Consider the following 12857-nt stretch of genomic DNA (forward strand, 5'->3'; position numbering starts at 1 on the left):
GATAAAAATGTCGAGCCACATAGAATAAAAAAAATTGCGGCTCCACTCTTTATTTATTTTGTTGGCATTTGAACACTTACAATCTGTCCACAGGGCACACTACGCATGCTCATCGGTGTTAGCAAGTAGTACGCAGGTTTGCTAGTGTCAGCAAAACATTGCGCATGCTCATTGCTGTTTGCTGAAAAGGCGGGCGACCTTGTTTTGACGGACCAATAGTGAGCCCTGGAATACAGGAAGGAGCGTGGTCCTCCTGCCAATCAAAGCCCAGCCCTCTCTCCCTCCCCCCCCCCCCCCCCCCCTCCATTGTCTGAAAGCGGAAGGTAGACCATGAGCTTCTGAAGCTGGTGCTGCTGCTGTTTCTGTCTCCCTGAGCTTCAGTCCAGACTGCAACTTCGTTCCTCTGTCCAACATCTGTGAGTACAGCACTCCCTTTTTCATTTTTTTTTCATTCTCGGGTTCAGTTGTTGACTTGCAGCAACTGAAAGGAACGGGATTGAATCCAGGGAGGAGAGACACTGGAAAACAGACAGGAGGCTGGAAGAACACAATGGGAAGGGGAATTAAAATGGGTGGTGACTGGGAAGTCCGGACGGCCTCTGTGGACCTGGCTGCGATGCTCTGTGAACCATTCCCCGAGTTTATGCTCGGTCTTCCTGGTGTAGAGAAGACCACAACTGTCAAACACATGACAAATACAGTACCACAATGTGAAGTTATAGCCTTCGCTGTGGGGAAAAAAAGCATAAAGGAGGTGTATTGTTTAAATGGCGATTTATTGGGATATGGAGAAAGTGAGGACTGCAGATGTTGGAGATCGGAGTTGAAAAGTGTGGCGCTGGAAAAGCACAGCAGGTCAGAGAGCATCCAAGCAGCAGGAGAGTTGATGTTTCTGGCCCGAGCCCTTCTTCAGGAATGATGTGTGGATGGACAAAGGGGCCTCAGTGTCCTCCTACACCAGTCACTGCCAGTTGTCAGACAGGTGCAGCAAGCAATCAGCAAAAGGAATTCGGATCGGAAGTGGGGATATCTTCCTGCAGTTAGGGGGTCATTGAATATATTCAAGGCTGAGTTCATCTGATTTTTGAACAACAAAGTGGACGGTTATAGGGGAAGGGAAGGCAAGAACATGGTTTTAAGACCAGTACAGAACAGTTCGAGTCATACAGCACAGAAGCAGACCCTCCAGTCCAACAAGTTCATGCTAACTATATTCACAAACTTAAACTAGTTCCACCTGCCTGTGTTTGGCCCATATTCCTCTGAACCTTTTGTATTCATGTACTTATTCAAATGTCTTTTAAATGTTGTAACTGTACCTACATCCACCATTTCCTCTGGACATTCATTCCACACACAAACCACTCTCCATGTACAAAAAGATGCCCCACCTGCCTTTTTAAAATCTGTCTCCTCTCACCTTCACATTTGCTGCCTAATCTTGAAACCCCCCACCCTCTGGAAAGGATACCCGCCGTTCACCTCATCTATGTCCCTCATGATTTTATAAATCTCTCGAATGTCAACGCTCAACCTCCTGTGCTCCAGTGAAAAAAAGTCCCTGCCTATGCACCAAGATGTTGGGAGATTCATATCCAGTTATGATCTGTTCAATGCTGGTGCAAGATCAGAAGACCAAATGGCCTACTCCTGCTCCCAATTCTCTGTGTCCAGGACAGCAAGAGACCATAAGACACAGGAGCAGAAATGAGGCCATTCAGCCCATCGGGTGTGCTCCGCCATTTAATCATGGCTGCTCGGTTTCTCAACCCCATTTTCCTGTGTCTCCCCATAACCCTTGATTCCCCCTTTATTCTCAAACCTATCTATCTCAGTCTTAAATATCCTTAGTGACCTGGATCCTCCACAGCCTTCTGTGGCAGTGAGTTCCATAGATTCACTACTCTCTGGCTGAACAGGTTTCTCCTTATCTCTGTTCTCAAAGGTTTTCCCTTCACATTAAGGCTGGGCCCTTAGGTTCTAGTCTCTCCTATCAATGGAAACATCCTTCCAACACCACTCTGTCCAGGCCGTTCAGGATTCTGTATGTTTCAATGTGTAGGCCTGTTAACCAGCATGAACCAGACCCTTCAGGATGATGTACAGCAGGGATTAGGTTCAGCAAATTGAGAATGGAGGGAGAGTGTGTGGGATAGAGATTTTCAGCTTGGAGGGAATAAGAGAGGAAAGAGATTTGCTATAAATTAGAATTAGCTGAGGACTGGTAGATGGAGTTTAATTTTGAGAGGTTGAGGTGTTATATTTTGGTCAAGCAATCCAGACAGGACTGACACAGTTAAGGGGAGTGTTGTAGAACAAAGAGACCTTGGAGTGCAGGTTCATAGTTCCGTGAAAATGCAGTCTCAGTTGGATAGGATAGTGAAGGTGGCGTTCGGTGTGAAGATGAAGAGGAGCTCCTTTTCCTGGTGAGTAGTGAAGGAAGCCCAAGGAAGCAGTACAGGCAGCTTCGTTAAGTATATTCAAATCACAGTTGAATGGGTATTTGCAATGATAGAGGAATGAAGGGTAGTTGCGACATTGCAGGGAGGAGGAGCTGAGTCTATGGATAGATCAGCTCTGATCTAAATGAATGGCGGAGCAGGCTGGATGGGCCAAATGACCTACTCCTGCTTCTATTACAATGAAACTATAACCCTTCATTTCCCATGGCTAACCCACCTAACCTGCACATCCCTGGACACTATAGGCAATTTAGCATAGCCAATCCAAATCCAGGCCGGTGAGCAATGTAGTGATGTGGAAAATAAATATCAGAGAACGTGAGAAAGGGACAAGGAGAGTAAATATTCCAGCAATCAAAACTGGATTCTAAAGATCACAAAAATTGAAACTAAAAACAATGTTTCTGAATGTGTGCTGCATTGCAACAAAAGTGAATGAATTGACTGCACACACCGAAAAGAACAATAATGATCGGAGACTCCTTACAAAGACATGGCTTCAGGATGACAAGGATTGGATCCTGAATATCGAGGGGGTAGTCAGACGGGAAGCGAGGTAAAGGTAGAGGGTTGGCACTGTTAATCAAAGCACTGATCACAGGGTAGTCTGGTGTCAGCTCGGGTTTTAGGGCCTGATTTCTCTGTCCTCTGTTGATCTCCTTGTTTGCACAGAGTAAGATGTCAGTCTGTTCTCGGCTCTGCTGGATTTTTGCTGAAGCTTTCAAGCCCCTTTTACACCTTCCAGAACAATAAAACATTGTCAATTGAAACCCAACTCACAATCTCCCAGCCAGTCAATCAACCGGACAGAGTATAGTCAGAGCAGGGAATCAAAGAAGAAAAAATGGAACACAATTAGAAATGAATAGGTGCTCGTTCTTAATGTTTATTCATTAGGAAGTAAACCAGAAATAGGGCTCTCCCAAGATTCTGATAGTGCCCTACTTGAGGAATTCTCTCTCCCTTCGATGTAACTATTAGTATGGTTGGGGCAAAGTAACTCGTGTGCCAGATTGTTTAAAGCAAAGTAGTCAGGAGAGGAGACCATGGAAATACCTCTTAGTTCAAAACAAAGTCTGACATATTCCAATAAAATACAGAATGTTACAAGTTTTATGGTAAAACACAAGCCCACTCTCCATTAATTATGCAACTGAGGGGCAGTTGTAAGGTTCACATACATTGTCAAGACCTACATTTCTTAATGTTTATAAAACAGAATGTTATCTTATTCTGCAGGTTCAGCTCAGCTCGAATTACTGATAAGGGACAGAGAGAACCAATCCATCATTCTATGAAGCAGCACAGTCTAATGGCCTGAGGAGCAGAGACAGTCTGCAGCTGCAAGGTCAGGCTATCAAAACAGAATTCCTTAGCCAGGGCTCAGACAGCATTATGTTAACAGGCTACATTTTACTGCAAACATTGCTTTGTGACAAAATGACTTTGCCACAGTTTTGTGGCAATTTTGGTCAAATTCTCCCACAGTCCCTCCTTTTTATTAAAAAGAAGAGATTGTGGGTGTCAGCAAAAGGGGGATTGTCATGGGGTGGTGGTTGGAGATCAGACAGATAGTCCTCGGGTTCAGTAAGGACAGGGACAGACAGCTCCAGGGATTGGGAATCATTATCAGTAAGGGGGAAATCTCGGCATCTGAGAGATCGCTGGAGAGGAGGGCCACAACAGTGAACTGAGCCGAGCACAGGATTGTCTGCGGGGTGACTTTGATTTCCAGTCGAGCAGTTCCAAAGGCAGGGGGAAAGAAAGCTGCAAGTTGCTTAAACTCCATAAGGGCTCGCTTGGTACGAGTTTGGGATGGATGGGGATATGGGCACATACTCAGCAGCTAGAGTGGTTGACCTACTGTGTATACAGAAAAGCATTAAAGTGTAATTCCCATTTACTAGAGGTTATCAGGCCCAATCAAACAGTTAGTGAAAGAAAGATAAGAAAGAGTGCAGTGAAAGGCAGAACGATCAAACTAAAATTTACAAGTTAAACACGCTTCAGCTCTTTTCCTCGCTGCTTTCTGAAAATCCAGGTGCCAACAAGTTTGTAACAGAGTATTAACCATTCCCTCCTTGCCCAAGTGTGTACAATAATGCACATAATCAACTAAAATAGGCAGCAGCAGCAAAGAAGGAATACAAACCAGTCCAGCAGGGGTCACCCAGATTTTGGTTCGGGTGTGGAGGGAGTACCCTATTTGAGACCATAGTTTGTGCTCTTCAGCAGGGGCTTCCCCTGTGATTTCAGTGCCAGACCCAGGAGAATGTGCATTCAAACCAGATTACAAAGTGTTAACCTTTCTGCAAGCTGCAGGGTGTTGGCACTGAGGCAGTCTCTCCCTATCTGTCTGTCTCTCTGCCTGCATGGCTTTCTCTCTCTCTCTCCTTCTGCCTGCCTGCGCCTCTCCCTCTCTCTCTCTGCCTGCCTGCGCCTCTCCCTCTCTCTCTCTGCCTGCCTGCGCCTCTCCCTCTCTCTCTCTCTGCCTGCCTGCGCCTCTCCCTCTCTCTCTCTCTGCCTGCCTGCGCCTCTCCCTCTCTCTCTCTCTGCCTGCGCCTCTCCCTCTCTCTCTCTCTGCCTGCCTGCGCCTCTCCCTCTCTCTCTCTCTGCCTGCCTGCGCCTCTCCCTCTCTCTCTCTGCCTGCCTGCGCCTCTCTCTCTCTCTCTCTCTCTGCCTGCCTGCGCCTCTCTCTCTCTCTCTCTGCCTGCCTGCGCCTCTCTCTCTCTGCCTGCCTGCGCCTCTCTCTCTCTGCCTGCCTGCGCCTCTCTCTCTCTGCCTGCCTGCGCCTCTCTCTCTCTGCCTGCCTGCGCCTCTCTCTCTCTGCCTGCCTGCGCCTCTCTCTCTCTGCCTGCCTGCGCCTCTCTCTCTCTGCCTGCCTGCACCTCTCTCTCTCTCTCTCTCCCTGCCTGCGCCCCTCTCTCTCTCTCTGCCTGCCTGCCTGCGCCTCTCTCTCTCTCTCTCTCTCTCTGCCTGCCTGCGCCTCTCTCTCTCTCTCTCTCTCTCTCTGCCTGCCTGCACCCCTCTCTCTCTCTCTCTCTCTCTGCCTGCCTGCGCCCCTCTCTCTCTCTCTGCCTGCCTGCCTGCGCCTCTCTCTGCCTGCCTGCACCCCTCTCTCTCTCTCTCTCTCTCTGCCTGCCTGCGCCTCTCTCTCTCTGCCTGCCTGCGCCTCTCTCTCTCTCTCTGCCTGCGTCTCTCTCTCTCTCTGCCTGCGTCTCTCTCTCTGTCTGCCTGCGTCTCTCTCTCTCTGCCTGCCTGCGCCTCTCTCTCTCTCTCTCTGCCTGCCTGCGCCTCTCTCTCTGCCTTCGCCTCTCTCTCTGCCTGCCTGCGCCTCTTTCTCTCTCTCTCTCTCTGCCTGCCTGCGCCCCTCTCTCTGCCTGCGCCCCTCTCTCTGCCTGCCTACGACCCCCCCCCTCCCTACGCACCTCTCTCTCTCTGTAACATTCTCCAACTTTCTTCATATCTGTTTGTCAGCTTTTATTTATTCCTACTTTCCAAGGGTAATGAGGCACTCACATTCCAGAACAGCCCAAGTTAGGGAGTTGAGCCTCATAAATCCTGGCTGTGACGCATAGCTGCTTAACCAAGTGTGCAAACTCTAAATACCTCTCAGCCATTCTATTTGCAAATCGAACACTGTTTTCAATCAAGTTATTTGTTTCTCTACATGAGTCCACAACCCAGGGGAAGTACAACGGAGTCTTTAATAGTTGCCCAATGTGTCCTGTATGTCGAATTCATTCAAGTCTGGACATCCTGAAGCGAGCAATTATACTCACTGCAGATTTCTACTCGGCAATTAAAACTAATGTTGGGCACTCGAACAGATCAGAGGCATCTTGAAGCATGCCATGGACCTCCGTGTGAGTGCAGGGTTTGTCAAATAGGGTTTCACCTCTCAAAACCCTGGGGCAAGCAAATTCATTATTACTAACTTTGTAAAGCACAAGTGCTCTCAGCAACATTATGTCCAGATGCTAGGACCCTGTTGAGTATCTTGTGGCTGAGTAGCGAGAATTGTATCAGCATTTCTAACAGCATTTTTGACCCTGGCCAGCTTTCCCTTTTATTTTGGACACAACAGAAGCAGCAAGTACCTTCTATATTTCCCCTCTCAAAGGATATCGGCCGGTGACCTGGCAGGACCAGGGTATCTCCTGCCTGACTCGCCAACTGTGGGGGATGGAAAGAATTTGTTTATCAGGGAGCAGTAAAGCTGCAGGCCAACCGTCTCCGCTTAGCCTGGGAAACATAAGCTTTAGCAAGCAGGCACTAAGATGAGAGTCAAAATGGTTTCCAGACTTTTAATATGTGACAAAATGGCTGACCCAAATCTAACAATTCTCCCACATCCTTGCAGGGAATAAAACAAGAATAATGGAACAAAATTACAAATGAATACAGGCTCGTGCTTAATGTTTGTTCATGAAGTGAACCAGAAATAGGATCTCCCGGGATTTATATGGTGCCCTACTTGGGGAATTTTGTCTCCCTTACATCTAACTATTAGTACCCAGCTATGATTTACAACAACATTGACAGCAACAGAAATAAAGCATCTGTTATCAAACAGTTTAGAAATATACAGCACAGAAATAGACTTTTTTTTCTCTTTCATGCACATAAACACGTATAAGTCTTGTATTCTTATACAAGAATTTCTGGGATTTACAGAGTAATGATAACTGCAACCCATTCTAAAAGATGAAAGACTTAACAATCCAGGTTTGTTCAATATATCATTTCAATGGCAGGACACTATAATGCATTTCTATAAATTCTGTGTCTTATGATCTTATTCTCCGCAACAACCTGATGAAGGATCAGCGTTCCGAAAGCAAATGCTTCCAAATAAACCCATTGAACACTCACCTAATGTTGTGTGATTTTTAACTTTGTCCAGGTTAGGATGGATTGACCGTGCTAAATTACATAGTGCCCAGGAATGTGCAGGTTAGATGCATTAATCAGGAGGTGAATGTTGATCAATAGGGGTAGGGGAATGGGTGTGGGTGGGTTACCCTTCGGAGGGTCGGGGTGGAGACTCGTTGGGCCGAGTGGCCAGCTTCCAGACTATGGGGATTCTCTGAAGGGAAGGGGTTATCACAAACTCTTTGTTTTTATTTGCTTCCCAAAAGCAGACCTGCTTATCTCTCAGCAGTATCCCAGTGTTGTGAAAGATATTAACCTTCAGGTGGAATTATCCAAAATTCAGAGAGAAGTCAGTCTTGACGTTTTTGCTTTTCTGCCCCTGTAAGATCCTGAATCAGCACCTTCAGGAGAATTAGTTAGAACGGAGTGAGAACAGAGGGGGAGAGAGAGTGGGATGGTGCTTTCAATTTTGTGGAATAACAAAAGAAAATATTCCACAGAAAGTAGAATTCCTTGTTCAGAATTTCTACCCTGGGCTGGCAGTGATGACCTTTGTAATCTCTTTTTACAGAGTATTTGAAGATCTGAAGACGGAAGTTTCAAAATCAACAGATAAAGGGCTTATGCCCGAAATGTCGATTCTCCTGCTCCTCAGATGCTGCCTGACCTGCTGTGCTTTTCCATCGCTGCACATTTCAACACTGACTCTCCAGCGTCTGCAGTCCTCACTTTGATGTCAATGTCTGACAGTCACTCAATCCATCGGGACCACAACGGTTTTCAACTATGATTCTGTGAGAAGGAGCAAAGCTGTTTGGCTCCTGTTTGAGCATGTTTTCAGCATCCGTGGGACTGGATGAGAGACCCTACTATTGCAGCGCACTGAGTGTGGAGCCTGAAGCAGTTATACAGCCTGGAAAGAGGAATTCACGGTAGAGAGGGGCTCCACACACATTTGTGTGTGGCTGAAACCTCGGCCATGGAGAAACCCGAGGATGCCCACCCCGTGGAGAAACGATGGAAGTGTGGTGACTGCGGGAAAGGCTTCCATTTTCTATCTGCCCTGGAGATTCATCAGCGCAGCCACACCGGGGAGAGGCCATTCCCCTGCCCTGACTGCGGGAAGGGCTTCAGCAATTCCACCAACCTGCTGACCCACCGACGGGTCCACACGGGGGAGAGGCCCTTCAGCTGCCCAGAGTGTGGGAAGGCCTTTGCCCAGGCCTCCAACCTGCTGAGGCACCAGCGGATCCACATGGGGGTGAGGCCATTTCCCTGCCCTGAGTGCGGGAAGGCCTTCAGCAATTCCTTCCACCTGCTAACCCACCAGCGGGTCCACACAGGGGAGAAGCCCTTCAGTTGTCCTGAGTGTGGGAAGGCCTACAGCAATTCCTCCAGCTTGCTGACCCACCAGCGGGTCCACGCAGGGGAGAGGCCCTTCAGCTGCCCCGAGTGCGGGAAGGCCTTCAGCGATTCCTCCACCCTGCTGAGGCACCAGCGGATCCACACGGGGGAGAGGCCGTTCCACTGCCCTGAGTGTGGGAAGGCATTCCGTGATTCCTCTGACTTGCTGAAGCACCGGCGGGTCCACATGGGGGAGAGGCCCTTCAGCTGCCCCGAGTGCAGGAAAGCCTTCAGCAATTCCTTCTACCTGCTGAGGCATCAGTGGGTTCACACGGGGGAGAGGCCCTTCAGCTGCCCCGAGTGTGGGAAGGCCTACAGCAATTCCGCCCACCTGCTGACCCACCAGCGGGTCCACACGGGGGAGAGGCCATTCAGCTGCCCCGAATGCGGGAAGGCCTTCAGCGATTCCTCCACCCTGCTGAGGCACCAGCGGGTCCACACGGGGGAGAGGCCCTTCCGTTGCCCTGAGTGTGGGAAGGCATTCCGTGATTCCTCCTCCCTGCTGAGGCACCAGCGGGTCCACACGGGGGAGAGGCCCTTCAGCTGCCCTGAGTGCAGGAAGGCCTTCAGCGATTCCTTCTACCTGCTGAGGCACCGGCGGGTCCACACCCGGGAGAGGCCCTTCAGCTGCCCCGAATGCGGGAAAAGCTTTGCCCAGGTCTCCAACCTGCTGGCCCACCAGCGGGTCCACACGGGGGAGAGGCCCTTCAGCTGCCCCAAGTGCGGGAAGGGCTTCACCCGGTCCTCCCACTTGCGGAGCCACCAGCGAGTTCATGTGCCATCGCAGGGGGATTGAAGGAGTGACGGCCGAGTGCCATTATTGACTGGACTATCAACCCAGTTCCAGGGATCCCGGGTTCGATTCCCACCGCGACAGATGGTGGAATTGGAATTTGGTCAGAAATCTGGAGTTCAGAATCTAAAGATGAAACCATTGTCGGTGAGGTCGGGGTGGAAGAAAACCCCCATCTGATTCACTCAGTTCTTTTTTAGGGAAGACTTGAGCAGTTATTAGAGAACGTCGTTCCAGCTGCATCCTTTACCCGGTCTGGCCTACACGTGACTCCAGACCCACAGCAGTCTGGTTGACTCTACGCTACTCATCCAACTTACTTGGATACAGGTTGAAATTGCTGAGTGAGGCAATACCTCCTCTGGGATAAGGCTGTACTAAGGATCCAATTACAAAGGGACAACTCAGTGGTGACCAATAATCAAGAAGGTGAGGGGTTGCACTTTGACCTTGAGCTGTTTTGAAAAAATTGCTACTTTTGCTGCGCAGTACTGGAGTTGTAAATAGGATTAACTGTGATTTCCCTGAGAACCCTACAGTTTTAACAAACTTACTTGACATGGGAAGGGGCACACTGCGTTTGTACACAAGTGTACGTAGCTCCAGTGTCTATCATCACCGGTGTCTGCCGCCCTTCTATATTAACTTGTATTAATGGTTCTTGATCAGCCTCCCATGCTACTAGAGGGTAGTGCCCTTTCCCACCCAGGTTCTCAGGGCATCCCTAACACATCCCATATGGGCCTGTAGGTGTCTGGGAAGTGGGCACTGGGGATTCCTGCCGTCTAGGCCCACTGTAGGGCAGAGGGGGGTCCGGTCCAATAAGGGCAATTCCTCCTAAAGTGGCCTGGTTGATGGCATCCCCAGCACATCATTTCTGGGCCCCCTTGAGCCTGATTATTTATCATATACCATTCCTAGGTCCCTGTCCTTGGGAACTCCAGTTCTGTTTCGGCTGTTGTTTAAATCTGCCCTGCCTCGGATAAGTCACCTGCAGGAAAGTTTCTCTTAAAACCCTCAATTGCTGGCATGGGACTTTCTGGCTCCCGTCTGGTTACCTGATAGGAACCCCCTTGCGCCGGCACTTGGTTCACGCCAATGTTGATTGCTGTATCGGTTCTTACTGGCAACACCATTTTAGTCTTATTTTCTTCTTTTTAAGCTCTTCGAGCTGCATTTGCGCCAGCTTCCTTTGCACCTCCTCCTGCTGTTCAAACAGTTTCTCTGTCTTTTTGAAACCTTTCAGCTGCATGAGCTACATGATCTCTCAATTCCTGGTGGCTCATTGATGATGTCAGACCCACCACCTCCCCCAGCCTTGACCAGACTTGGGAGGGCATTGCCTCTGATGGAATTTCGGAACATTGTGTTCAGCAACTGATTAGACTCTATGTCTTGCTCTGTTTCCAGTCTCCATTTCTTTAACTGTCTCTCCAAGTAAGCAGCCAGGTTTTCACTTTCTCCCAGTGGATCCCATCTGAGCCTGGGGGTCCATTTTGGGTGGATAACAGTCTCTTAAGGCCTGCCATACATTCTGTCTCACTTGATCAAACCCGACCCCGTCAATCATTGGATTGTCTGCCACATTTTTCAAGTGGATTCGGACCATTATTTCCTTTGACTTTCGGGAGCCCTACCAACCTCACCAGCAGTGCCTTCAAGTCTCCTATAGCCAGCAATCGCCCTGTGGTTTCATCTTCAAAAGCCCTGATCCACTTTCCTGCTCCCTCATGTAAACCCGGCAGCGCATTCTTCAGTCTTTCCGATCCTGAGTTCCCCAAGGCATGTAGGCTGGGTTTCTCCCCTCTTTTATAAGGAGCATCCTTCCTTGTTGGCCCTTTTTCCCTTTACTAACACTACTTCTCAATAATTCTCCCTCGGGCTCTGAGTCCGATGCTATTTCTAATTCCTCCCATTCTTTAGATACTGGGACCTTTTTCTTTCCTGGTCTCTCATCATCCCTTTCTGCTTGTTTTACGTCACTTTCACAGCTTTTTTCTTCAGCCCTCCTTTCATATCGCAATGAGTATTCCTCAATTGCTTTTTGTTCCCTTAGCCCACGCAGCACACTAATCTCATGTTTCTGCTCTTCTTGCTCTCGTTGTATAGATTCTATTTGCTCCTGCCTGTCCCTTTTTTCTCTTTCTCTTCTTTCCCTCAGTTCATTTTTGTCTTCCGCACTTCCATACCATTCTAACTATCCCTCTATTTCTACTGTTCCCTTTATTACTGGACACTGCTTCAATACCTCTTCATTCAAGTAGGGAGGAGGTCTATTCAACTCTTTTACATCTGGGTATAGAGGATGGGGGCAGCTGATTCCTGCTTTCCTGTTTCCCGTAACTGCTCAGCTTGTTCTTTTGCAGCTTTCCTGGTCACCACAGGTGCCTGACAAGCTACCTTCAGTTCCTCACCCTCGTTCCTGAAAAGTTTCAGTATTTCCATCTCCTGATCCCTTTTTTGGTTTTTATTTTTAGATTTATCTTGCGGCTTATAGTTCTTAATTAATCCTTCCATCTCAATGCACATATGTTTATCAAAGGTACCTTCTTTTGGCCATTTAGTCAATAAATCCTTAGTTCTTTTTTCCCATTTCTCTGAAATTTTTACAATATCATTTCTTGCCATTGGAAATTTCTCACTCAGTATCTCAACTGCAGTCCCTTTATCCATCCTACGATATATTTCAGTCCAACTAATGTATTGTCTTTGCTCTCATAAATCACTTGCTTATACCATTCAAGTCCGATAGTACTTTGTTCAATAGTATAAGCAATTCCTAACTTTATAACTTGCAATTGTCCCTTCCCAATCTCAGTTTCTAAACGTCCTCAGTTGCAGCTAGTTAATACAAACAATCTATTCTCATTAATTCAGCCTAAACCAATCTAACACTGCACCAATCACTAAATGTTTCTTGAGAAAGTTCTCTCAAAAAAGAACTCTTAAATTCTTAGTGCAAAATAAAATCAAAATAAACATTTAACCACCACAAACAATTATGCATACAAATCAGATCACAATGATTAAACTATAAACTCTATCTCTCTCACAGACACATACACACACACATTCTGCAAGCGACAGCTGCTCCTGCTCTCTCTCACACACACAGAGCTTTGCTGCTAACAGCTGCTTTAAATCAATTGCTGTCACCCAGAGCCTTACTTAAACAGACCCTTTGTTCATTTCCAAAAATCCTTTTATCCTACAGGCCTTATCTAAAACACTTAACAGTCTAGTAACAATATAACACTATGACTATTCTCTGCTATTTTACTTTTAATCATCAACTGCCAATCTGCCAATTTTCTAAACAGGTC

General features: G+C 47.8%; 1 protein-coding gene across 6 annotated transcripts in view; it reads left to right on the plus strand.

Moving 5' to 3' along the window:
- The first annotated feature begins 296 nt into the window (after window positions 1–296).
- The window catches only part of LOC148144676 (uncharacterized), a 30573-nt gene continuing 18012 nt past the window's right edge, over window positions 297–12857 (plus strand). For 2 of the 6 annotated variants that reach the window (XR_015751566.1, XR_015751569.1), the window contains exons 1-2: window positions 297–416; window positions 7909–9963. Coding sequence is in view for 1 of the 6 variants with exons in the window: in XM_087975014.1 (XP_087831140.1) it covers window positions 8317–9537 (1221 nt within the window). In the remaining 5 variants the exon portion in view is untranslated. Of the gene's footprint in view, window positions 417–2411; window positions 2427–3701; window positions 3811–6311; window positions 6329–7908; window positions 10442–12857 lie in introns of those variants that run through there. The other 4 variants (XR_015751565.1, XM_087975014.1, XR_015751567.1 and 1 more) reach the window with 4 other exon arrangements.

This window comes from Chiloscyllium plagiosum, unplaced genomic scaffold (assembly GCF_037043375.1).
Source record: "Chiloscyllium plagiosum isolate Xiang-an unplaced genomic scaffold, Cpla_swu_hap1 HiC_scaffold_27, whole genome shotgun sequence".
NCBI lineage: Eukaryota > Metazoa > Chordata > Chondrichthyes > Orectolobiformes > Hemiscylliidae > Chiloscyllium > Chiloscyllium plagiosum.